At 44.8% G+C, this 24,928-nt stretch overlaps 1 protein-coding gene across 2 annotated transcripts in view; it reads right to left on the minus strand.

Moving 5' to 3' along the window:
• Nucleotides 1-1,567: 1,567 nt before the first annotated feature.
• MARCHF4 (membrane associated ring-CH-type finger 4) overlaps nt 1,568-24,928 on the minus strand; it is a 699,606-nt gene continuing 676,245 nt past the window's right edge. For both annotated transcript variants that reach the window (XM_069616807.1, XM_069616806.1), the window contains exon 4: nt 1,568-3,198. In XM_069616807.1, the coding sequence (XP_069472908.1) occupies nt 2,846-3,198 (353 nt within the window). In that variant the 3' untranslated portion in view covers nt 1,568-2,845. The remainder of the gene's footprint in view (nt 3,199-24,928) is intronic.

The following is a 24,928-nucleotide window of genomic DNA, read 5'->3' on the forward strand; positions in this document are numbered from 1 at the left end:
AGGGGCAGAGGGCGGTGAGGCTGGGGGAGTACCAGGGGCAGAGGGTGGTGAGGCTGGGGGAGTACCAGGGGCAGAGGGCGGTGAGGCCAGGGGAGTACCAGGGGCAGAGAGTGGTGAGGCCGGGGGGAGTACCAGGGGCAGAGGGCGGTAAGGCCGGGGAGTACCAGGGGCAGAGGGCGGTGAAGCCGGGGGAGTACCAAGGGCAGAGGGTGGTGAGGCCGGGGGAGTACCAGGGGAAGAGGGCGGTGAGGCCAGGGGCAGAGGGCGGTGAGGCCGGGGGAGTACCAGGGGCAGAGGGTGGTGAGGCTGGGGGAGTACCAGGGGCAGAGGGCGGTGAGGCCAGGGGAGTACCAGGGGCAGAGAGTGGTGAGGCCGGGAGGAGTACCAGGGGGAGAGGGCGGTGAGGCCGGGGAGTACCAGTTTTCGTGGAGTTGACCGGGGAGTTTTCTGATGCAGAATTTGGAAATGAAATAAGTTAAAACAGAATTACTATCTCGATTTGTAATATCATCACCACCCACTTTAAAATGCTTTAAACATACCACCCAGATTGTGTGTTTTTTGCACCTTATCACAATTGTGTCCTTTTTTTGTTTTGGCTGTAAAATGGCGCTAAAACGCCACATATGAGCCGAAAGTAATGCGCTTGAGTACAGCTAGGAGGGACATGGGATGTAAGGAGGAACACGTCGCTTGTGGGTGTTGTTTGGTTATTTGCCCACCCACTCACTGCCCATGTTCAGGCTAATCCCTATGGCCCTTCACACCTATTCCTTGCCCCTCCCAACCCACAACACATCCGCCTGCAGTCTCTTAGAGCTATCTTTATCAAGCAGCAACATCAAACGAGTTGCTGTTATTGCCAGAGGGCTATTTAAAAGCAGTCTTCTGAGAATTAACAGCGGATTTGCAGCTATAAATACACTGCCGGTGCACTACAAATGTATTAAGCAAGTGCGCCTTCACCCTCTTGATTTCTAAGGAATGTGCGTGTCTTCGCACTACAGTCCTGTTAAAAACATCACTGGCAAAGCCAACAGTTTAGGCTTGCATTACATTTGCCAGCTATCATATGCCCAGGTACTCACACCATTTTGCAGCTGCTGTTAACATATGGCCAGGTAGGACCGTTATGACAGTGGCTGGCAAATGCCTATCCCATGCCTACATACAAGCCACATGCTTGTTTAACGTAGCATGGAGCTCTTCATACACACCTGACCCTTCCTAGCCCCCCCCCTCCACCCACAAAAGAGATGTCATTTTGTGTTGCTTATTTGGTTTCCCTCCTCTGCTCTGTGCATTCTTAACAACAAAGGGCAGCACAGCTCTTTCTGATTTGTTGGGATGACCTTGTACACACGGAGGTTGCTCATTTACCCTCAAAGAGCCTGACTTCCAACCTCACTGCTGTTGCACATCGGCGGATTCCTTCAAGGGAGCTTCAAGACGCTCTGGTCGCTCTGAGGCCCATGGGCATGTGGCGCGGTGTATAAAATGTGTTAATAAATAAAATAAATAAATAAAGACAGGAAAACGAACCAAAAGCACCATTCAAGACACTGAACATGATGAACATTTGTTTACTGCTTTTCACCTTTAAAAAACATTTTAAAATGTGAATATTATAGCAGAGCATGGTGACCTTTTTAGTTTTGCTATCAGGCAGTGCTTAGGTACTGCCTGTAAGCCAAAACGATTGCATTGGAGTACAAATTAGGAGGCGCTGACCTGTAAGGGGTGGGGGGGACACATAGATTGTGGGAATTGGTTGCTTATTTGCCTTCCGCATTGGTTCCTGTGGACATGCAAATCCTATGGCCATTCCCTCCCACCACCTGCCCCTTTCGGCCCAAAACACATCTTTGTGGGATTTCTTTGGGTTAGCTCTTTCAAGCAGTAACATCAAACTGCGGTCTGCCCGTGTTATTTCTAAGCAGTCTCTTGATAGTTAATGGCTTACTTGCAGCTTTAGCCACTGGTTTTGTATGTGTTCCTTGCACTGTAGTCCTGTTAAAGACCAGCATGACCCAGCCAACACTTTTGTCTTGTTTACGGGTATTAAATAGGCATTTGTTAGGCATGGCTTTCATGCGCCCAGGAGAAATGACACCATTTTCGGCTGTTGCCATCTTATGGCAAGTTAGTGCCATTATGGAAACGACCAGCAAATGCCTATCCTATGACTACATAAAAGCCTAAACTGTTGGCTTTGCCAATGCTTGCTTCACTTGGGAAACGTAGTGGTTGTAACAGGGAATGATTGAACCTAGGCAATGCATTTATTTTGATGTCAGGGTCTGTGGCATGCTCAGAGCTGGTGGGAGACCTGCCTCCTGTTCTCGCCCCACTGTTTGCAATCAGGGACTGCTAGTGCTGTGCTTTCCTATTGTGCAGTGTGGCCCACACTTCTTCCTTTAAAACCCAAAATGGACCAGGCCAGGACCAGACTGACCTGTAAAATGTAAACCACTCTTCCCCACCCGAAGACACCGTCCCCACATCATTAAAAAGTAAATAAACAAGAACTACAAATGGCATGTGCTTTCCTTCAAGTTGCCTTGAAATTTGCTTCTGTAAATTGTTGGTGGAAATGGCGATAGGGTTTGGTAACAGAGCTGAACTTCTCCAAGGCCAAGAGTGCCATGTTTCCCCAAACCTTTTCCTGGGGTTCCCTCTTTCCACATTGCACTTCTTAGGTGTGTACTGGCTGGCAAGCAGTGGCCTTCCAGGAGAAGGGGCGAGAATCTCTGCCCAGCCCGGTGGCCGCCAGGCCCTGGAGGCCTTACACAGCTACCACAAAAGACACACGCCTAGTCCTTGCAGGTAAGGCCAATGGGGTGGCTCAGACTGTAGTCACTCTCATCACCAACTCCCTGCTGCTGTTTGATTGGCTCCTATGTTCATTATGCCTCAGGTGGCTGAGGAGGTGCAAAATGGTGTACGCACAGTGGTGGTCGGACATGGTCCCCGGCGCGGGGGCGGTGCTGTCGGCGGGCGTGGGCTGACTGGCCGTGTCACCCGGGGAGGGCGAGTTGATGGTTTCGGAGGGGGTCTGTTGACTTGTCTTGCAAGCCCCTGTTTTCTGGTCCTCCACATCCTTTGTCTTGTTATAGTTCAGCACTTTCCACTGTTGGTTGACTGCCTGCCAGCGCTTAAAAATCCGATAGACTGAAGGCCCCTCGTGGATTATTAAACCTGTACAGGAGACAACAAAAGAGAACTTTATTTCAAACCAGTACTTATCGCCTGCTTAGGTCTCATCACACTAGCTTGCTCTGATAACACTATGGATGGCTTGTATACATAGATAAATGCTGCACAGAACAGGCTTCCATTTTGAAGAACAAAAGTCACCCATGAGGCAAGCCTGCAAGGGACAGCAGACAGTCCCCACGTGCCATCGCTTTCACAACTGCATCGAGTATGTCACAGCAAGCTTAAAGTACATTTCTCAAGGTCTGCATGCTTCCATTTTGAGGGGTGCACAAGGACAAGCCTAAAAGGCACCTGCTGCCTTTCATGAGTTTTTTTGGTGCCACTTGTATCAAAACAATTGTATTGTTCTGCAAGGTAATGTACATTTTATCACGTCTTTGCTGAGCTGTTTTGGGATAGATAATCGCATCACAGCTTAACAACAAGTCTGCACAGTATTATGAAAGTCATAACAAGTCAGAAAAACACACCTTGTTTATTTGAATGGAAGTAGACATTCAGCTGAATTTCTGCTTCCATTCAGAGAAACAGGGCCTGTCCGCCATGTTGTTATAACTTTCTTAAGATTGTGTAATGTTATGAAAGTTATGACACCAGGGATTTGCAAGGGACTGTGTGGTGTAGTGGTTCAGGGTTAACCTTCACAGTATGTGTTTGAATTCACTGATAAGCGACAGTATTGAATTGAATTGATTGTTTATTTATATAGCACCTATACACAATGTGTTTCAAAGCGCTTCAAGGGAGGGAACAAGGGAGAATACAGTGACATTCTTAAAAGTCCTTGAAACATTCAGAATGTGAAAATATCTGTCGTAATCAGCCTAGCGACATTTCAGATAGCTTTTGGAAGTGATACAGGGAGGGGAAGGGGGAAGGAAGGAGAATGAGACAGACAAGCGGCTACATTACTATGCCTGACGACAATTGAGGTATGCTGGAATTTAACATGGGGTTTGTGGGTGGGGGGCTTTGGGTACAGGGAAAATGAGAAGAACAAAACAAGTGACCATCATACTAGGCCTGATGACTTTTCAGATAGTGCTGGAGGGTGAGAGGGAGGAGAAAAACAAATGAGGGGGAGAGACAAGCAAGCTGCTATCAAAAAGGTCAGGTGACATTTCAGATAGAGTAAGTGCTAAGGGTGCAGTGAAGGGAGATGGGAGAGGAGGGGACAGCAAGAAGAGGGATTCAGGTAGGCAGACATCTCAAGCAAACAAAGGGGGGACCCGATACAACAGGCAGACAAACAGGCAACCAAGGCGGTGGAGGCTAGAGAACAGATAGAGAGAGGGGTAAAGAAAGGCAGTGATTGATCTAAGCTCAATGCATGGAAACACAGATAAAGTCAAGTGGCACAAATGCATGGAAACACAGCTAAATTCAAGTGGCACAACGCATGGAAACACAGCTAAATTCAAGTGGCACAATGCAGCTAGATTCAAGTGGCACAATGCATGGAAACAGCTAGATTCAAGTGGCACAATGCATGGAAACAGCTAGATTCAAGTGGCACAATGCATTGAAACACAGCTAGATTCAAGGGGCACAATGCATTGAAACACAGCTAGATTCAAGTGGCACAATGCATGGAAACACAGCTAGATTCAAGTGGCACAATTCATGGAAACACAGCTAGATTCAAGTGGCACAATGCATGGAAACACAGCTAGATTCAAGTGGCACGATGCATGGAAACACCTCCAAGTTAGAAAATGACCAGATATAGAATTTAGGGGTTGGTGCGAACACACGGTGAGAAAAGTGCAAACAGGGGGATAGGCGGAGGGAGGTTGAGGCATAAGAGGATAGAGGCAAGTCCAGAGTAAGGAGTATACCCAAAGTTGTGGAGGAGTGTTATGGAAGTCATGATTTCCAGGTAGAGTATTTTATTGCTTTTTTACAATCCTGTTTGATTCATCACTTGTATGTTAATATGCTTTTATACTGCACCACTTCACCACTCTAGTAGTATCAGAGCGCCCAGGCTTGTCCATGGAGTGGCACTGTGTGCCCCACCTTAGTGTGCTGGAAGAAAGAACATGAGCCAAGGGAAGATAAGAGGATGGGGAAGTGGGAAATAGATCCTATGAACAGAGGGATACTGGGCTGAAGTGGAGCTGGGATGTTTTGTGATAGGATGGGTGGTTATGAATCATCCTGTTAGGTGGGTCATGGTTCTGCAAAAGGGCGTTGAATAGACTGTGCACAAAGCTGAAAGTTGTTGGTAACAGAAGGTAAGGAAATGCAGTGGTCAAACTGGTATGGTAAAATTAAAAAGGCCCGGCATCTTCATGCGAAAAAGGGTGTTATTAAGAATGTGTTCCATGTCATGTCATGCAAAGACTGTATTTGACTTCACGGTGAGAAATGTGGTGTGCTACGTGCCAGTAGGCTATCATAGTATAGTAATACTTAGCCTTCTATAGTGAGAAACTATAGCCTGAGCTCCATATGCACGATGCGTTCATTAGACTATGTGAAAGGCGGAGGTGATTTACGGCCAATCCGGGCAGGTAGGGAGAGAAAAGCAGATATCTGTCCTTCATGCAGCGACAGAATGGCACCCTTCCTATGATTTATTTATTGTGATTGGCTTAATAATAACACCGTACACAATCAAAATAGATTTAGCAATATAAAACATTAAACACACTAACATTTTTTTAATAGTTCATAAGCTATTTGTGAAATACTTCAAACTACAGTTTAAATAAGTAAAAGAAAAACATGAATATCTATAAACTAAAAAATGTATTAAGCTTTACCTAAATCACTTTTTGATTAACATTTCATACAAAACCATTAAACATCTAATTAGAGCTAACACATGGGAGATATTTTCCCCAACCATACACCTTGACCGTAAGCGTTCGCCAGTGTGTACAAACGTAAAATCAGAAAACCTTTGAATACATCAAATTTTCAAATTGGTAGCATCAGGACCAAAAAAGATAAGCTTTTTAATGGGTTCTAAGGTTTCCGATCTACAATTTCTACCAGTTCTATTGACATTCATAATTCCCCATCTGGGCCCCAAACATTCCAGATTGGGTACCTGGCTGAGCTTAAATCTCAAGTAGATTTTTCTATCATTGTCACTCGTGAACAGAGTGATATATTTTGAAAGTGAGCCTTGTTTTCTAGTTTAGAGTATTCAGCAAAAAGAGAATGCGTATTCAACTTCTCAATAGAACGTCTCCAGTCTCTCTCAAAACTTTATTTTTCACCCATATAGGGTGAAAAAGCAATTCCCTCTCATTGGGGTCAATTTCAAGTGAGAGATTGATTTGTGTTCTAACTAAGTCAATCAAAGAAGGAATAGAATTATGCCTAATCCTTTGGATGAGATCTCAAAAGAGAGAACCCAGTGGAGGATCGATTATTGCTGCATACAAAGTACATTTTTTCCACGTGACTTTACAATCCACAGACGTCAGGCTCAGCTTATGACGCTTACTGAATTTGGAATGGAGTGTGCAAAGCCTACTGTTTTCTTCCAAACCATGCCTTCAAGAGAATAAAGGAAAACCCCAAGGTCCAGAGGAATAATGTCTAGGCCATAGCTAATGGTCAGGACATTTTTTGTGACATAGTATTTGATCATGGGCAGTAACAAAAATGTGCAAAGACTTGTGTAGATATGACTAAATTGAACTGTCAAGAGCCTAATCTTGGCTCTAAGTCTTTGTCCAATGAGCCTACACAACCATGAATCAGAAAGGGTTAAACCTAAACAAACAGGGAACTAACTTGATATTGCAAACAGACCAATTTATAATTTTGGGTGATCTTTTGTTGGTATAGATAAATATCTTGGATTTAAAGCCATTGATTCATAGGTTATTCAAATGGACATAGGTTTAAAAGGCATTGAGTTTTCTTTGCAGGCCTACCGGAGTAAGATCGAAAAACAAAAGGGCATCCACAAAAGCTAATATAACACATTCCCATTTTAACCAGAATACAATTGACATTTTCCCTAAGGTCCATCATGTCTGAAACATAGAAGCTAAAAAGCATGGGGGCCAAGATACACCCCTGTCTCAGCCCCACATTCATATTAATAACTCTAGACAAATATCCTTTCTTATTTAGTCTGACCTGGACCTGGGTATCCTAATGGAATAACATCAAAAGCCTCAAGAGACCATCAGAAATTCTCCACTGATTAAGTTTCCTCCATAGTCTTTCTCTGTAACCCTATCAAATGCGTTGGACATATCCATACTAGTTAAATAGATGGTTTTTGAAGGGTTGTTCCTAGTCTGTGCTTGAGTATAAGATTGACTAGCCCCATTTAGGGAAGTGCCTACATTTCTACAAAATTCAATTTGAAATTTGGAAAGTGTATTCAATTTATCTACCCCCCCTTCAAATTCATTAAGTAGAAGAGACACAAATATTTTACTGAAGGCATATGGGGCGATAATTTGAGGGATTATTTCTATCCCCTTTTGTAAACAGTTGGATAATGTAAGAGGTATGTCAAGATATTGGAATAGTATCCTTTTGAATAATATCCAGAAAAAGTATTTCCAGAATTTAACACCAGAGCTCTGCACTAAACTTGATGGTAAGTGGGGCTATATCATCAGGTCCTGAGGTTCTGGAACCTTTTGATTTTACAATGGCTCTCAATATGTCATCCTTGGAAAAACCACCAACCCATTTAACCAAATTGATCCTTGAGAACTTGCTACAAAAAATCCTTGGATTAAAAGGAGCATACATGTTTTTGAAATGGTAGCCCTATATATCTTCCTCGTTAAAGTTAACACAGGAACACTCTTTGAAGATGTGGATACATTAATAATTTCCCAGAAAGATCACATATTATTTCCCTTAATGCAATACAATTTTTTTGGGCTGTCTACAATCTGGAGGGAAAATGTAAGGCTTTTGCAAAAACTTCTATAAGACTGACAAATCTTCCTTTTTTTCCTGCTTATATCATTCGAAATTAGAAAAGGAATAGTTTCTAATATTTCTTAATTTTACGCATCTTCTTAACCTGAGCAATCTTGGCGTTGAATACACAAGCCTTCTGTCTGGGAGCTCAAAAGAAACTCTTCCCAGATATGTTGGCCAAACTAGAATGATGCATCGTACTGAAATTCGAAATACAACATAAATTGTCAAACTTCTCAGTAGACAAATCGTTCAGTCGATTATTCAGCTCCAATGTAAACTTCCTTAAAGATGCCCAACTCCATTTTACATTGGGACCCTCTCTACATGGTTCAAAAAAAGCCAGAGAAGGCTCTAATTGGAGACCTGGACATTTAAAGTTGAAACTGAAGGATATCATAGCATGATCGCTAAAGCCCTCAAAACGAATGTCTACTGGAGAAGACCTCGAGTGAAATGAAGCAGAGAGAAACATAATCAATCCACAATGTGGAATTCCCTTTTTTCCAAGTAATAACCCTTTCATGGAAAAGCACAGAAGTGGGTAAAAGCAATTCAAAGCCCCAAGACTCAAGAAACCCGATCCATGATTGGGCCCTTTTCCTAGAGACAGAGGGGAGACAATTCGGAAAGACTGTTAAGTAGTCATTGATACTGGATGATGTGTGAATACAGGGAGAATTAAATTCAGCTGCTATAATGATATTATGGGGTGCCCATCTCCTAACCAATTATCTAAAACAGTAGTGATTGTATTATGTAAATCTACAAGGGTGATAGTAGCGGGATTCCAAAATCAATTTAAAATTATGATTTCTTGCATACCCTCCGGAGCACTCAAAAGTAATGATGATTTGTTATTTATATAGTGCTTACACCTTACATACCTTAATCATCCTAACCAATGTGGCTACTCATTTATGGACCTCGGAAGGATGAAAGGCTGAGTTGGCCTTGCCAGGATTAGAACCTACAACTTACAGAAAACATATAGTTCGCAGCTGTGAGCGCTAAACCCGCTGACCTATTTTACTGGCTGTAATTTAACTGCTAGCAAACTGTCAAGTGCAGTATATATCAGAGAGGAAATGCAACCCAATTTTAGATCTATCGAAATAATAAGACCCCCAGTGGAGCATCCCTCACCACCTCTCTGAGCTTCCTTTCAAAACAGCTGGTAACCTTTAATAGGTATGGGTGTTAAAAGCATCATTTCTTGGGAAAGCAACATGTCCAGGTCTGCTAACAGTGAAGAAGAATTACTGATATTTACAGTGTTATGATACTCACAACTGTTCCATGATAAAAACCTCAAATAATTATAACTAGAGATGACAAACAATAGTGTCCCTTCTAATGTCTTTTATCAAAGCAATAGCAAGCCAAAACCAGTTCTTCATCTTTTTTGGAATAGGTTCCAAATTTGTTTGCACCGAACACCCACATTTTACCATTCACATTTAAATCATGTGTTATGGTGAGTGATGGAAGTATGCCTTGAGAAGGCTATTACAAATATTATTTGTGAAGAAATGTTTCAATGGGAGAGGACTATTTAGATTGTGGATATCAAAGCCCATCAAGCGAAAATGGTCCAATTGATCCCACACCAATCGTGCAACAATCAATGAGTAAAAATGCACCTCTCTTTTATCCCCCTCAGTGTCTGAAAGATCAACCCAGTCAGTATCCCCGTGATGTAGTGAACGTAAAGGAGGAATCAAAGAAAACATATGAAGTATGGTTGATCTATTGAAACAGTCATTTAATTGGTATTACCTAAAATGACCTTTTACAATTGACCTTTTGTCCTAATTGAACCAATAATAGTGGTCCTAATTGACCTTCTGCACAATTGACCTTTACCTTTATTTTTCTTTTTATATATATGTGTGGGGTGGGTTTGGGGTAATAAATAATATAATGGGATTGGGTAGGGGTTTGCGGGGGGGGTTTGGATTGAGTGGGGGTTGCGGGGGGTTCCCCCCGCATATATGTCCTAATTGACCTTCATTTCACAACCAATTGTGCAGAAGGTCAATTCTTCCGCGATAGATTGTGAAAAGGTCAATTAGCATACATCCATTTCATTGTGAAATCTGATAACTCGCCCCACTGGCTCACCATAAACACGTGAAGGAGCTTGGCTCCCGAATTTCTGACACTATTGATTGTAAAAGAAAGCAAAGTGTCTTTGCCGGTCGATGTGTTTGGACCTTTAGTATGCTAGGTCTGTATTTGTTGAATACAGCAAGCACCATTACAAACAACAGAGTTATTTCCAGGGATAAGAGACTGGGTGACACCTGGAGCCAAAGTGCCCGTGCTTAATTTGTTCTCTTTATTGGGAAGGAAGAAGTTGATAATCTTGAGCTATGATGTAACTTTAGATTTTTTCTTTACCCTTTTCACTACTTTTGTAGATTTTTGTTTACGTACTGGAGATGATGACAAAGCATTAGCTTGTGGTTGGGAATTCAGGTCAATGATCTCATCCACAGTTGGTCAGGCCCTTAAAAATTTCCTGGAGGAGTGCTTTTTATTCAAGTTTATAGCCTTCAAGTTTTTAGATTATTTATTTTTTGCTCCACATTTATTTATTTTCCCCTTTCTTGTACTAATATTTGATGGTTCATCAGATATCTTCGTAGGAAGATGGTCTGTTGGATCAATATCAGGGGTTAAATTGGCAGGAACCATTGATTTGGAAAGACCCAGAGACAGACTCAATCTCTCTTGGATTGACTGGGACGTCACTAATTTCCTAATTTCATTAAAAGCAGAACAGTCCTTGATATCGTCATCAAAATCATTTAAGTCTAGTTTTGTTTGGGGACCCAACTCATTATTATGCTTTAAGTGGCTGTTAGAATTGTCACTCAGTTTGTTAGAAGAGCCGAGTTGTGATGGGCGGACTCCTTGATATTGTCGTACAGCCTCAGAAGCGAATGTAGAACAAAATGCAAAGCTGAAATTGAAGAGGGGCACAAAGTGTCCAAAGGGGAGTAGTTAGCCAGACCATCACTTTCAGCCCCTAACAAACGTGTTTGAAATTGATGGGCAACATGGGTGAAGGCCATAAGAAAAGGCTGTACTGACTTTGGAGGAACATTTGAAGTCAAAACAATCTCCGCTGGTTTTTCCTCAAACAAGTCATCATAGAGCTCCAGACACATGGGGGGTCATTCTGAGTAGGGTGCAAAGGGATACCGGGCACCATTAAGGACATCGGTGCCGGTAAAACCTTTGCGCCCTACTACGAGGTCCCTTTACGGCCTCCTCCTTAACGCCTGCTTTTACCAGGCGTTATGGACGGGATCCGCAAAGGGACTTCAGAGCTAATAATGGTACTGAAATTTACGGTACTGTTATTAGCACCCTCCCCATTCCCATTGAGCCCTATGGGGGCTCAATGGGAATGGGGATTGACATTTTCAATGGGGACTTACCGGTCCTGCAAAGGTCGGACTAGACCGGTAAGTCCCCATTGAACGAGGGCGGACATGGTACCGGTAATGTTGCTAGTCATGGCGCTAATAGCGCCATGACTAGCACCAACCTCGGAATGAGGCCCATCCTCAGAAAGGAGGCTTCTACAACAATGGCTTCCGTAGCGGTAATAGAAGAGGAGTTACCATTCTCTCTCAGTGCAGGAGATAAGGATTTCTCCGGTAAGTCCATCTGCCTGGTATTCACAATGGGAGAAGACTCAGTTGCTCAATTTGCGATACAAGAGGGGTGGGCGTCGGTACGCTTGGTTGGCTCCTTTGTGTTGAAAAAAGACAGCATATTAGTCAAAATCACTGCATGTAAGGGTGCAAAGAGTGGTACAAGAAACGCATACCCGTAAAGGCGAGCAAAACGAGCCTGTAACAAGTAGAAGGCTTAATGGGAACCCCCCGTTTCTCCCGTGGATCACCGCTGACCACTTAAAGGATAGTTCCGCGACTTTTTTTTTATTGTCCCTACGGGTCGGCCATGTGTTTTTAAGCATAAATCGGTATATCGTAGAAAACTTTCCTATGGACCTTACCCGACTTTTCGTCCATTAACGCACTCGAAATCAGCCGCCATTTTGTGATAATCCTATCTTTTCCCCGATCGCCCTGGCTGACCTGCTTTTGCGGCACTAAATCAAATCCCCCGCCCCTGAGCCTGACATCAGCAGACGCGTACCGCCCATTTCCCAACGCCAAAGCACGTCTCGTGTCAACAATCGCTGCGCCTCAGCTAATGAAGTGTCGGCATGGAAATGGCAGGACGCCTCTTTCATCAATAAGTATAAACAGACCGTTTCACAACACACAGCAGCAGATTTTCGATTCCATTCCTCTCTCTGTGTTACTTTGAGTATTCTGTGACTCGTTTCTGTGCTCTGGTCAGCTACCTTTGCCACTTCTAGGCCTTGTGAACACCTGTACCATCTCTGTAAATTATTTTACTTTCTTTACCACACAATGGCTACAATAATGCTGTATATGTACGAGCCCGAGTACACCGAGGAGGAACTACTGGAAAGGCAAGCACGCGAAAACGATGGGGATTCGGACGGCAGTTGGGAGGACCAGTCAACGGATGAAGAGCCTGGACCATGTCGCATGGACGGCGTCTCCACCTGGTGCACGTGCAATCGGTGCGAGCTAATGCCAACTGAGGAGGAGAACTGCTGCTGCCGTGAAAATTCCGGGTGCTTGGCCTACATTTCGGAAGGCGAGCCAAGTCCGCAATGCATCACCGAACTGCCAGAGTTCAGGGAAGCCTGCCTCTCACGGACCGTGTTGAGGATGATGATGGTGCTTATGCACGAACTTCGCGGCACTGTTCGTCCGCGTAATCCGAGTAACGAGTAAGTATACTCTGGTTGTGATGTCAGTGATGCCACTACTATTTCATGGTCGTCTCCCACATATAAAATTACATCTACATATCATTCGAACACATGTAAATTGGTTCCATATTGTGCATTTTCTAGATAGAATTTTTTTCAAAGCAGAATGACATTTTTTACCTGAATCGACATTGATAAGAAAGTTTTGTCATTTTAATACAGTTTGCATCTTTCTTTTTCACAGGTGGTACAGGCTGGTGGCCTATCGTTGCTTCACTTGGTGGCTTCACGGGTGGCTCGGACACCGCGTTCGGAGAGTAATACCTGCCTGTGCGGTACTTGCCATTAGACAACATTTCCCCAGCGACAGTGGACAATACCGCGGATTTTCCCTCGATGTGCTGCAACCGGAACTTTACAATGTGTAATGTTTATTATTTATGTTCAATTGAAATTAAGATCTAAAATAAAACCCAACATATATTTTAACAATGGTTGTTTTGATTTTTTAAATGAATCTAGTGTGTCTCCATTGAATAGTCTTCCTGTGCCTTGTCTTGTCACACCACATGTCTCCGGCCAGCATCCTCCCTCACGCTGGCCGCCCACCTTCAATCCACATAACCGTTGAACCCATATGCAGCAGACATACATATGTTATTTTGCGGGTTGGCATCAAGCCTCCCGGCCTTGCCTCCTCCCCCAAAAATACTTACCACACCACTTTGTTCAAGCGTTGGCAATAAAAGGCCGTTGGATTTTATTGATACAAAACATGGTTATAGGTAAATAATCAATATGGTTGATCATAATAAATCATCCTTTTGGGCACCGGGTACAGAGATGACCCCCTCTGGCCCGTGCCGCCTTGCCACCACAGGCCAGCCTGCTGACTAACTGCCTAGGCATCCAGGGTCTCCAGGGTGAACTGCACCCATATATTCTCCTGGGAGGATGAGGTATTTATAAACTCACCCCCCTGCCTTCCATGTACTAGATCCTGCAGCCTGCCTCTTACATGCAGTTAGATGGCCTCTCCTTGGTGAGGCCCTGCGGCAAACGAGTCTTGTCTGCACGACCACCGCCCCAATCCACCCCCCGCCCTATCAAAGGCAGTTCGCACCGGGGTACTTGCGCTGGCAAGTGGAGCTGTCAGGGAGCGATAAAGGCCAAGAGGTGCCAAAGACCATGTACACTTCAAAGTGGTCTATAGAGCATGGGTTGTTGTTCCCATGTCTACCTCCAGACCCCGTGTCTCCTGCCAAGCATCCCCCCTCACGCTGGACGCCCCCCTGCAATCCACATAATGCCACGACATATACACGTCATTCATTCACAAACACACCCCTGTTTCGAATTCTTTATAACCCACTTCATATTTCTAATGAGAACTGCTTTGCGCTTTGCTAGTCAACCCGTGAAGGTGCTGGTTATCTGCTCTTCGTCTCTGTGAACTTCCGTGACCACTTCGAGCAAACTCGTCAGTTTGCAACCTGTGAACTGCTCCCTGTTCTACGACAAGAAACTACTCTGATCCCTGCATCTAACTGTTTGTTCGTCAAGGTAAGGCCATGTACCATAATCATTTTGCGTCCAATTTTTTAATTTATATCTATTTGCTAGTAGTCATCAAATTGCATCCATGTTTTCTTTTCGTTCACGACAGTACATGCAAGGAACTAGTCACATGTTCTGAGTTTAGTCAAATTATTTTTCTATTTTTTTAAAGTTATTCAAATACTTATCCGCATGTGAATAACGTGTATAGTTCCAAGAACCAAAACGAACCTTGCATTGAACCTTTTAAATAAAAGTGATTGCTCAGTGTACATGCAATGTGTCTCTCCACCCTTGCCCCTCCCTTCACCGTGCAGTAGTGCGAACCACCCGGGTGTCACCTGTGACTTTGCTCTCGAGTCTCCTCATGTTGCAGGCCCATTGAATATGTGTATCTATGTATTGTGTAAATAAAAGTGATTGCTCAGTGTACATGCAATGTGTCTATCCAACCTTGTTCATTTGCGCATTAAATTAAACCAAACAGTAATATAAATCATTTTTCAAAAAATATAGAATGTCTCCGTATTTATGGTTCTCTGGGGCTGCAAAGCACGCAGACAAAATGCAAAGATGGAGTGTAAATTTCAAGTCCTGTGAGATGGCCTTACACTGAATGTAGCTAACTAGGAATGTGTGCTCGTTCAAAGTGAAGGTCAGCTGCTTTGATTTTTTGCTCGGGTGCCGGAATGGCCCACGACTCAGTATAAGGTTCTATTGTTATTTGACCTTGACAGGCCAGGACCATCCCGAAAGACTTCTTTTTGGGGGTGTGGTGCAATAACGTAAGAAACGATAATGAATAAAATTTCAGAAACGATAGCCACGTTCATTAGAAGAAATAACGTCGGCATAGAAGGAGTGGTATTTCGGGGCTGCACTACGCATAGACACAATGGAAAATGCAAATATAATGTAAGTAACTCTTTAGATGAGTTTATACCGCAATTTAATTACTATACAGTAGCTTTAAAGACGGGTTAAGTTGTACTTGTTCGTTCTATGTGGCATATTGTTTTGTACCGCGCACTATCTTGAGGAGAACCATCTCCTTTTACGGAAGCACCTCAAAACCTTCCTCTTTGCTTCTGCTTTCTCTCTCCCTCTCCCCTGCTACAACTGGTCCACTGTCTGCGACCTCGGTCCTGGGCCCTTCCACTCTCCACCTGCACTGCCTCCCTGTCAACCCCTGCACTGGGGGACTGTCTCAGTATCCTACAGCCCCCCCCTTCCCAGCACTTGTTCTGCACTTACCTTGCACTTGCCACCAGCTGGCCCTATGTATTTATTATTTTATGCTACTTACCTTGTACTCCACCTCCCCCCTCCCCTTCCCCTTGCACTTTTACCTTCCCCCTACCCCTGCACTTGCGCGATCTGAATGACACCTGGCCTAGTAGGATCGTTGTCTGTCTTCTCCTTGTCCCCCCCCCTCCCTGCCTCGCCACGCCTTCAAACACTTGTGTAAAGGCGCGTTGCAAATGCCATATTATATCATATCAGTGACGAAGTGGTCCACTGGCACTCAGGCGGCTCTGAAAAAGGCGGAGGAGAGGGGGTGGGTTACTGGAAATGACGTATAATACCCAGTAGTGCTGTCCTAGCTATGAAATGAATAATTTTAATAAAGATCTGATGGTGAGACTAATTTCATTTTTTATGTTTTTAAAACAGGTACATCCTTCATTATTGTCTGTGTCACGAGTACCAGACACCGGCGGATGGATTTTTCAACCGCCAGTTGCTTCTCCGCGTGAACAACGTTACCACCCTGACCATTTTATGGGACGATCGCCAAGTACAAGTATGCCCTTACGCGGTACTAATGGCTAGATGCAACATACATACCGTTGTGGTGGACTAGTGCCTCGTTGTTGGAACAGCCATGCGATTATCAGTGCGACCGAAGAGCTTATTTTATCGTAAACCAACACCCTGTGTACTGCACACGAACATCGCTTGCCTGAAGACGAACTATTTTGGACCGAGAGCAAAGAAAAATGCAAATCGCTGAATATTCTCTAAACATTTGATGTCCAATAAATGTACTTTACCAAATTTACAATCTTGCTGTTTGATTTAAAAGTACAGTTTCATATTCCGAATTGTGGCGCGCTGTGTTGTGAGCTGATCTGTGTTGGTTTCCGGGTTCTGTGTGGAGTCGCGTAGAAGACGCCTGGGCGCGTTTGCCTACGCAGCACAGTCACGTCACGGATAGAGGCGGGGAATATGAATGTTTTGATAAAGTCTGTTTCAGGGGCGGGGGATTTGATTTAGTGCCGCAAAAGCAGGTCAGCCAGGGCGATCGGGGAAAAGATAGGATTATCACAAAATGGCGGCTGATTTCGAGTGCGTTAATGGACGAAAAGTCGGGTAAGGTCCATAGGAAAGTTTTCTACGATCTACCGATTTATGCTTAAAAACACATGGCCGACCCGTAGGGACAATAAAAAAAAAGTCCCGGAACTATCCTTTAAGCCTGCACATCCGCACGTTGCTCTGTGTAGGAGGTTTTGTAGAGTGCGCACAGGTGCGTGCAGCACCAAATATCTTCCTCCCAGAAACAATAGTATCACCACAGCTACCGCAGACCACGTAAGCCTGCACTTCCACGCCACACTTTGCGCAGTGTTGGAGGTTTCGTAGAGTTCTCACAGGTGTGTGCAGCACCAAAAGCCATCCTTCCAGAAACAATAGTCTCACTACAGCCACTGAATAGTCTTCCTGTGCCTGGTCTTGTCACACCACATGTCTCCGGCCAGCATCCTCCCTCACGCTGGCCGCCCACCTTCAATCCACATAACCGTTGAACCCATATGCAGCAGACATACATATGTTATTTTGCGGGTTGGCATCAAGCCTCCCGGCCTTGCCTCCTCCCCCAAAAATACTTACCACACCACTTTGTTCAAGCGTTGGCAATAAAAGGCCGTTGGATTTTATTGATACAAAACATGGTTATAGGTAAATAATCAATATGGTTGATCATAATAAATCATCCTTTTGGGCACCGGGTACAGAGATGACCCCCTCTGGCCCGTGCCGCCTTGCCACCACAGGCCAGCCTGCTGACTAACTGCCTAGGCATCCAGGGTCTCCAGGGTGAACTGCACCCATATATTCTCCTGGGAGGATGAGGTATTTATAAACTCACCCCCCTGCCTTCCATGTACTAGATCCTGCAGCCTGCCTCTTACATGCAGTTAGATGGCCTCTCCTTGGTGAGGCCCTGCGGCAAACGAGTCTTGTCTGCACGACCACCGCCCCAATCCACCCCCCGCCCTATCAAAGGCAGTTCGCACCGGGGTACTTGCGCTGGCAAGTGGAGCTGTCAGGGAGCGATAAAGGCCAAGAGGTGCCAAAGACCATGTACACTTCAAAGTGGTCTATAGAGCATGGGTTGTTGTTCCCATGTCTACCTCCAGACCCCGTGTCTCCTGCCAAGCATCCCCCCTCACGCTGGACGCCCCCCTGCAATCCACATAATGCCACGACATATACACGTCATTCATTCACAAACACACCCCTGTTTCGAATTCTTTATAACCCACTTCATATTTCTAATGAGAACTGCTTTGCGCTTTGCTAGTCAACCCGTGAAGGTGCTGGTTATCTGCTCTTCGTCTCTGTGAACTTCCGTGACCACTTCGAGCAAACTCGTCAGTTTGCAACCTGTGAACTGCTCCCTGTTCTACGACAAGAAACTACTCTGATCCCTGCATCTAACTGTTTGTTCGTCAAGGTAAGGCCATGTACCATAATCATTTTGCGTCCAATTTTTTAATTTATATCTATTTGCTAGTAGTCATCAAATTGCATCCATGTTTTCTTTTCGTTCACGACAGTACATGCAAGGAACTAGTCACATGTTCTGAGTTTAGTCAAATTATTTTTCTATTTTTTTAAAGTTATTCAAATACTTATCCGCATGTGAATAACGTGTATAGTTCCAAGAACCAAAACGAACCTTGCATTGAACCTTTTAAATAAAAGTGATTGCTCAGTGTACATGCAATGTGTCTCTCCACCCTTGCCCCTCCCTTCACCGTGCAGTAGTGCGAACCACCCGGGTGTCACCTGTGACTTTGCTCTCGAGTCTCCTCATGTTGCAGGCCCATTGAATATGTGTATCTATGTATTGTGTAAATAAAAGTGATTGCTCAGTGTACATGCAATGTGTCTATCCAACCTTGTTCATTTGCACATTAAATTAAACCAAACAGTAATATAAATCATTTTTCAAAAAATATAGAATGTCTCCGTATTTATGGTTCTCTGGGGCTGCAAAGCACGCAGACAAAATGCAAAGATGGAGTGTAAATTTCAAGTCCTGTGAGATGGCCTTACACTGAATGTAGCTAACTAGGAATGTGTGCTCGTTCAAAGTGAAGGTCAGCTGCTTTGATTTTTTGCTCGGGTGCCGGAATGGCCCACGACTCAGTATAAGGTTCTATTGTTATTTGACCTTGACAGGCCGGGACCATCCCGAAAGACTTCTTTTTGGGGGTGTGGTGCAATAACGTAAGAAACGATAATGAATAAAATTTCAGAAACGATAGCCACGTTCATTAGAAGAAATAACGTCGGCATAGAAGGAGTGGTATTTCGGGGCTGCACTACGCATAGACACAATGGAAAATGCAAATATAATGTAAGTAACTCTTTAGATGAGTTTATACCGCAATTTAATTACTATACAGTAGCTTTAAAGACGGGTTAAGTTGTACTTGTTCGTTCTATGTGGCATATTGTTTTGTACCGCGCACTATCTTGAGGAGAACCATCTCCTTTTACGGAAGCACCTCAAAACCTTCCTCTTTGCTTCTGCTTTCTCTCTCCCTCTCCCCTGCTACAACTGGTCCACTGTCTGCGACCTCGGTCCTGGGCCCTTCCACTCTCCACCTGCACTGCCTCCCTGTCAACCCCTGCACTGGGGGACTGTCTCAGTATCCTACAGCCCCCCCCCTTCCCAGCACTTGTTCTGCACTTACCTTGCACTTGCCACCAGCTGGCCCTATGTATTTATTATTTTATGCTACTTACCTTGTACTCCACCTCCCCCCTCCCCTTCCCCTTGCACTTTTACCTTCCCCCTACCCCTGCACTTGCGCGATCTGAATGACACCTGGCCTAGTAGGATCGTTGTCTGTCTTCTCCTTGTCCCCCCCCCTCCCTGCCTCGCCACGCCTTCAAACACTTGTGTAAAGGCGCGTTGCAAATGCCATATTATATCATATCAGTGACGAAGTGGTCCACTGGCGCTCAGGCGGCTCTGAAAAAGGCGGAGGAGAGGGGGTGGGTTACTGGAAATGACGTATAATACCCAGTAGTGCTGTCCTAGCTATGAAATGAATAATTTTAATAAAGATCTGATGGTGAGACTAATTTCATTTTTTATGTTTTTAAAACAGGTACATGCTTCATTATTGTCTGTGTCACGAGTACCAGACACCGGCGGATGGATTTTTCAACCGCCAGTTGCTTCTCCGCGTGAACAACGTTACCACCCTGACCATTTTATGGGACGATCGCCAAGTACAAGTATGCCCTTACGCGGTACTAATGGCTAGATGCAACATACATACCGTTGTGGTGGACTAGTGCCTCGTTGTTGGAACAGCCATGCGATTATCAGTGCGACCGAAGAGCTTATTTTATCGTAAACCAACACCCTGTGTACTGCACACGAACATCGCTTGCCTGAAGACGAACTATTTTGGACCGAGAGCAAAGAAAAATGCAAATCGCTGAATATTCTCTAAACATTTGATGTCCAATAAATGTACTTTACCAAATTTACAATCTTGCGGTTTGATTTAAAAGTACAGTTTCATATTCCGAATTGTGGCGCGCTGTGTTGTGAGCTGATCTGTGTTGGTTTCCGGGTTCTGTGTGGAGTCGCGTAGAAGACGCCTGGGCGCGTTTGCCTACGCAGCACAGTCACGTCACGGATAGAGGCGGGGAATATGAATGTTTTGATAAAGTCTGTTTCAGGGGCGGGGGATTTGATTTAGTGCCGCAAAAGCAGGTCAGCCAGGGCGATCGGGGAAAAGATAGGATTATCACAAAATGGCGGCTGATTTCGAGTGCGTTAATGGACGAAAAGTCGGGTAAGGTCCATAGGAAAGTTTTCTACGATCTACCGATTTATGCTTAAAAACACATGGCCGACCCGTAGGGACAATAAAAAAAAAGTCCCGGAACTATCCTTTAAGCCTGCACATCCGCACGTTGCTCTGTGTAGGAGGTTTTGTAGAGTGCGCACAGGTGCGTGCAGCACCAAATATCTTCCTCCCAGAAACAATAGTATCACCACAGCTACCGCAGACCACGTAAGCCTGCACTTCCACGCCACACTTTGCGCAGTGTTGGAGGTTTCGTAGAGTTCTCACAGGTGTGTGCAGCACCAAAAGCCATCCTTCCAGAAACAATAGTCTCACTACAGCCACTGCAGAACACTTAAGCCCCCACTTCCGCTTGGGTTTATGTGGTTTAAGAGTGGCACCCTTCTCTCGTGTTATGTTTCTATGCTTTGACAGTTACCATAAGGCTAAGCCACGCTTTGTACAGCACTTTATTCTACAGTAAGGCCACCTCACAAGCCCAGGGGCAGGGAGCAGAGCTTTCAGGTCCCAATACAACAAATGAAAAAACCAGCGCAATCAAAGATCAGCATTAAGGAACCCCTCAGCCTGCCAAAGTAGAGAGAAGGAGTGTGTAATAGAAGTGAATGTGCCCCAAAACTGGCTCACAGGAAAGACAAATGGTGTTCTGGGCAGCCTGTTCATTGAGATGGGTTGTATGTCATAAACGTGTATTTGCTGTGTTCGTAACTCCCTGAAAAATGAGCAGAATTATAATTTTTTCCCTTCCCTTTATATTATGTTAACAACATAAATTGTATACAGCACCCATTCGCCTCCTTAATATTAGTCTCAGAGTAACCTAGGCTTGTTCTTTTGTGCAAGACTTTGTGGGCATGTTGAAACCATGCCCAAGACACCATAGAGGGAAAAACCGCAGGCCGCGATCTACCAGATTCTATAGAAGGGAAAGCTGGAAGAAAATATGGGCATTTCAAAAAAGGATGGGTTTACAACCATGGCTACCCTGGGTGCAAAGCCCTGAACTGGGCCTCCTGGAGATGCCTGAGACCTACTGGACTCTTATGGGGTTTGCTCAAGTGGTGTTTGAGGCCAGAGTTCTCATACACCATACGCGGAGGCTGGGTACTTATAGGAGTTAATCTGCATAATGCAGCCTTTGTATAGCCTTTCCTAGACTGCAGTTACCTTTTCCTGTTATTAGAGGGCAGCATTAGAACTTTAGGTCAAAACAGGGCTCGAGAGTTTGGTTACGAGATTACATTTCCAGGTCTACTTTCTGCTCCTGTGTTTATATATTTGGGTATCACCTAATGGCTGCTTCAACATTAGACATAAATGCAAATCAACATAATGAAAGATCATGCAATATAATCAGACATAACATGACCTAACCAGCTACTATATACAGATCCTGCCATCAAGTCCCAAAAAATAAAAAAAAGAAGGGGTTGATAAATATATAAAAATGCAAGGGAAAAAGAAATAAAACTCAGGCAGATTCCAGTTAACAGCCATTTAGGTTTGATATGATATTTTATTCAGAGCGCACTCATAGACAAGTGTTTCAAAGCGCGACGAGGCAGGGGAGGGGAATAAGGGGGGGACAAGACAGCGATCTTACTAGGCACAGTGATATTGAGATAGTGCAAGTGCAGGGGAGAGGAAAGGGGAAAAGTGCAGAGGGAGGGGGAGGAGGAGGAGCAAGAGCAGGACATAGTATCTGAACATCAAGAAACAAGAAGTGCGGCCAGCAGGTGGCAGTGCGAGGTTAAGTGCAAAACAGCAAGTGATAGATAGTGCAGGTAGGTGGACTGTAGGGTTACAGATACAGCCCCAAGTGCAGGACTGCCAGGAGGCAGTGCAGGTGTGCAGCTGGGGGGGGCAGGGACCTGGGCCCATGGTTCAGAGGGTAGCCAGGTAACCAGTGCAGTATCAGACAGGAGATCAGCAGGGCAAGGGAATAGAGAATTCAGAAGCAAAGAGGAAAGTCTTGAGCTGCTTCCGGAACTGGAGATGGTTCTGCTCAAGTTTCAAAGAGGCAGGGAGGCTGTTCCAGAGGGAGGTGCTGGCCAAAGAGAAAGATCTGCCCCCAACTCGTTGATTGGAAAAGCGACTGACCCTCAAGGACTTGGAGGTGGAGGAGCAAAATGCTTGAGTAAGAATATACTTCAGAAGAGAAAACTGGAGATATTTTGGTCCCAGGCCCCAGTAGGCCTTGTGGACAATGCAAAGGGTATTGAATTTGATCCTTACAGCCACTGGGAGCCAATGGAGAGATTTGAGGGCTGGAGAGATACGATCCCTGGGCTTGAGGCCAAGGACAAGTCTTACTGTCCTGTTCTGGATGAGTTGCAGAGGATGGAGAGTAGAGGCAGGCAGATTGAAAAATAGGCTGTTACAGTAGTCAAGCCTAGAGAGAACAAGAGCTCTCGAAACAGTGAGCTTCTGGGGGAAGGAGAGGAGAGGGAGAATACCTCTGAGGAGGTAGGTGCAGTTCGTAGTTTGACTTCTTAGAGACATCAGAGATGTGAGTAGAGAAGGATAGTGTGGAGTCGAAGATAACCCCAGGGGTTCTAAGCCTCCCAGTTGAGAGCAGGAGAAGGGCCAAGGGAGACCAGTCTGAGAGTGAGGGGACAAAGGGGTGCAGGTGTGCCTATGAGGAGGATCTCCATCTTGCTGGCATTCAGGTAGAGATCATTGTCGGCGTACCACTCTTGGATTGCAGAGAGATAATCCGGAATGAGAGAAGGAGAAGAGGCGGCAGTGGGAGGCCTGAAAGCAAGCTGGGTGTCATCAACACAGCACTGGAAGTTGGTGCAGAATACTGCAATGCGGTGGGCGAGAGGTGCCAGGTATTGGTTGAACAACCAGGGCGAAAGTTTAGAGCCCTGGGAAACACCACAGGTGGAGAGAGGGATAGAGGAGAGGAAGGACCCAAGTTGGACCTCAGAGGGTCAGTCAGAGAAGAAAGAAGTTAATGAAGCCAGAGCCTGATCAGTGATACCCAGATTATCACGCAGCCGGTTCAGCACGATGGCATGGTTATCCATGTCAAAGGCAGATGAGAGATCAAGTAGGATGAGGACAGAGGGGAGATTAGAATCAAGGTTAGAGTGCAGGTCTTCACGGATGTTCAGGAGAGCAGTTACCATGCTTCTGGCTGCTCTGAAACCGGACTGATGGTCATGGAGACAGCCAACAGATTCAATGTGAAGATTAAGCTGGGAGATGGCCATCTTTTCCAGGAGTTTGCCCAGGAAAGGAGTGATAGAGATCGGCCGATAATTAACCGGAAGGTTGGGGTCGGCGGAGGGCTACTTTTAAAAGCATTTTTTTAAACATTCATATAAAACGCCGTCAAATAGAAATTCAACTACCTTGCAAAACAATACATAGTATAGGTCAGATTTTCCCAGGCAGATTAGCATCTCAGAGAAAATTCGAGAGAGAAAGGAAATGTAAGAAGTGAGACAGTGCATGAAAACATATATAGATATATATAGTGAACATAGACAGCATCATCATGACCACTGTGTCCCACATATTACAGGTTACCTACCATCTCTGTATCTTCTTCAAAGCACAGTAAAGGTTTTCTCACACATTTCCATACTATTGTGATAGCAATAGTTAGTCCACGGCTATACCCTGAAACACATCTGAGCCAGAATATTTCACTTGTGATGTCCTCAATATTCTCCACATAATTACTAAGATAACATTCATAATGAGCCGTCATAGTAGGGCAGAAAGTAAGGACATGTCTAGCTGACTCAACAGATTGCATGTCATTACAAATCCTACACATTCTCTTTTCCAACAGGAGACATATCCAGGCTCCCCTGACCTCAAGAACCTCCAATCTGCTCAGTCGTAAGAGCATAAATATCGTCCGTGTTTGTCACGACTATCAGCGTTAATCCTAACGCGATGCCTGACCCCAACATGGCGGCTCCTGCAGTCCACTGCAGTATGTGCAGCATTCTAGTCGCCGCGCCCCAGAATGCCTTGCAACGTTTCCAGGCCAATGCGCCGACAGCTTATCTGTCTGCTTCTCCCAGACAAGGACGCGTTGCTATTCTCCAAGGAGCTTGCGAACACTACGTGAGTCCGTGTCAGGGAATTCTGTTCCTCTTTCTACTCAGACTTACCTTTGGGGCATATATTCTTATTGCCACTTATCTATTGAAACTAATTGATCTTTGTTGTTGTTTATGTGTGTTTACTTTAGGACGCTTCATTGCCTTCCCGTTCTGGGGTTCTTTTAGAGCCGCCCAAGCCACTCGCCTTGAGAGAATTTGTTTCC

This window comes from Ambystoma mexicanum, chromosome 9 (genome assembly GCF_040938575.1).
Source record: "Ambystoma mexicanum isolate Mex_15411 chromosome 9, UKY_AmexF1_1, whole genome shotgun sequence".
Taxonomy (NCBI): domain Eukaryota; kingdom Metazoa; phylum Chordata; class Amphibia; order Caudata; family Ambystomatidae; genus Ambystoma; species Ambystoma mexicanum.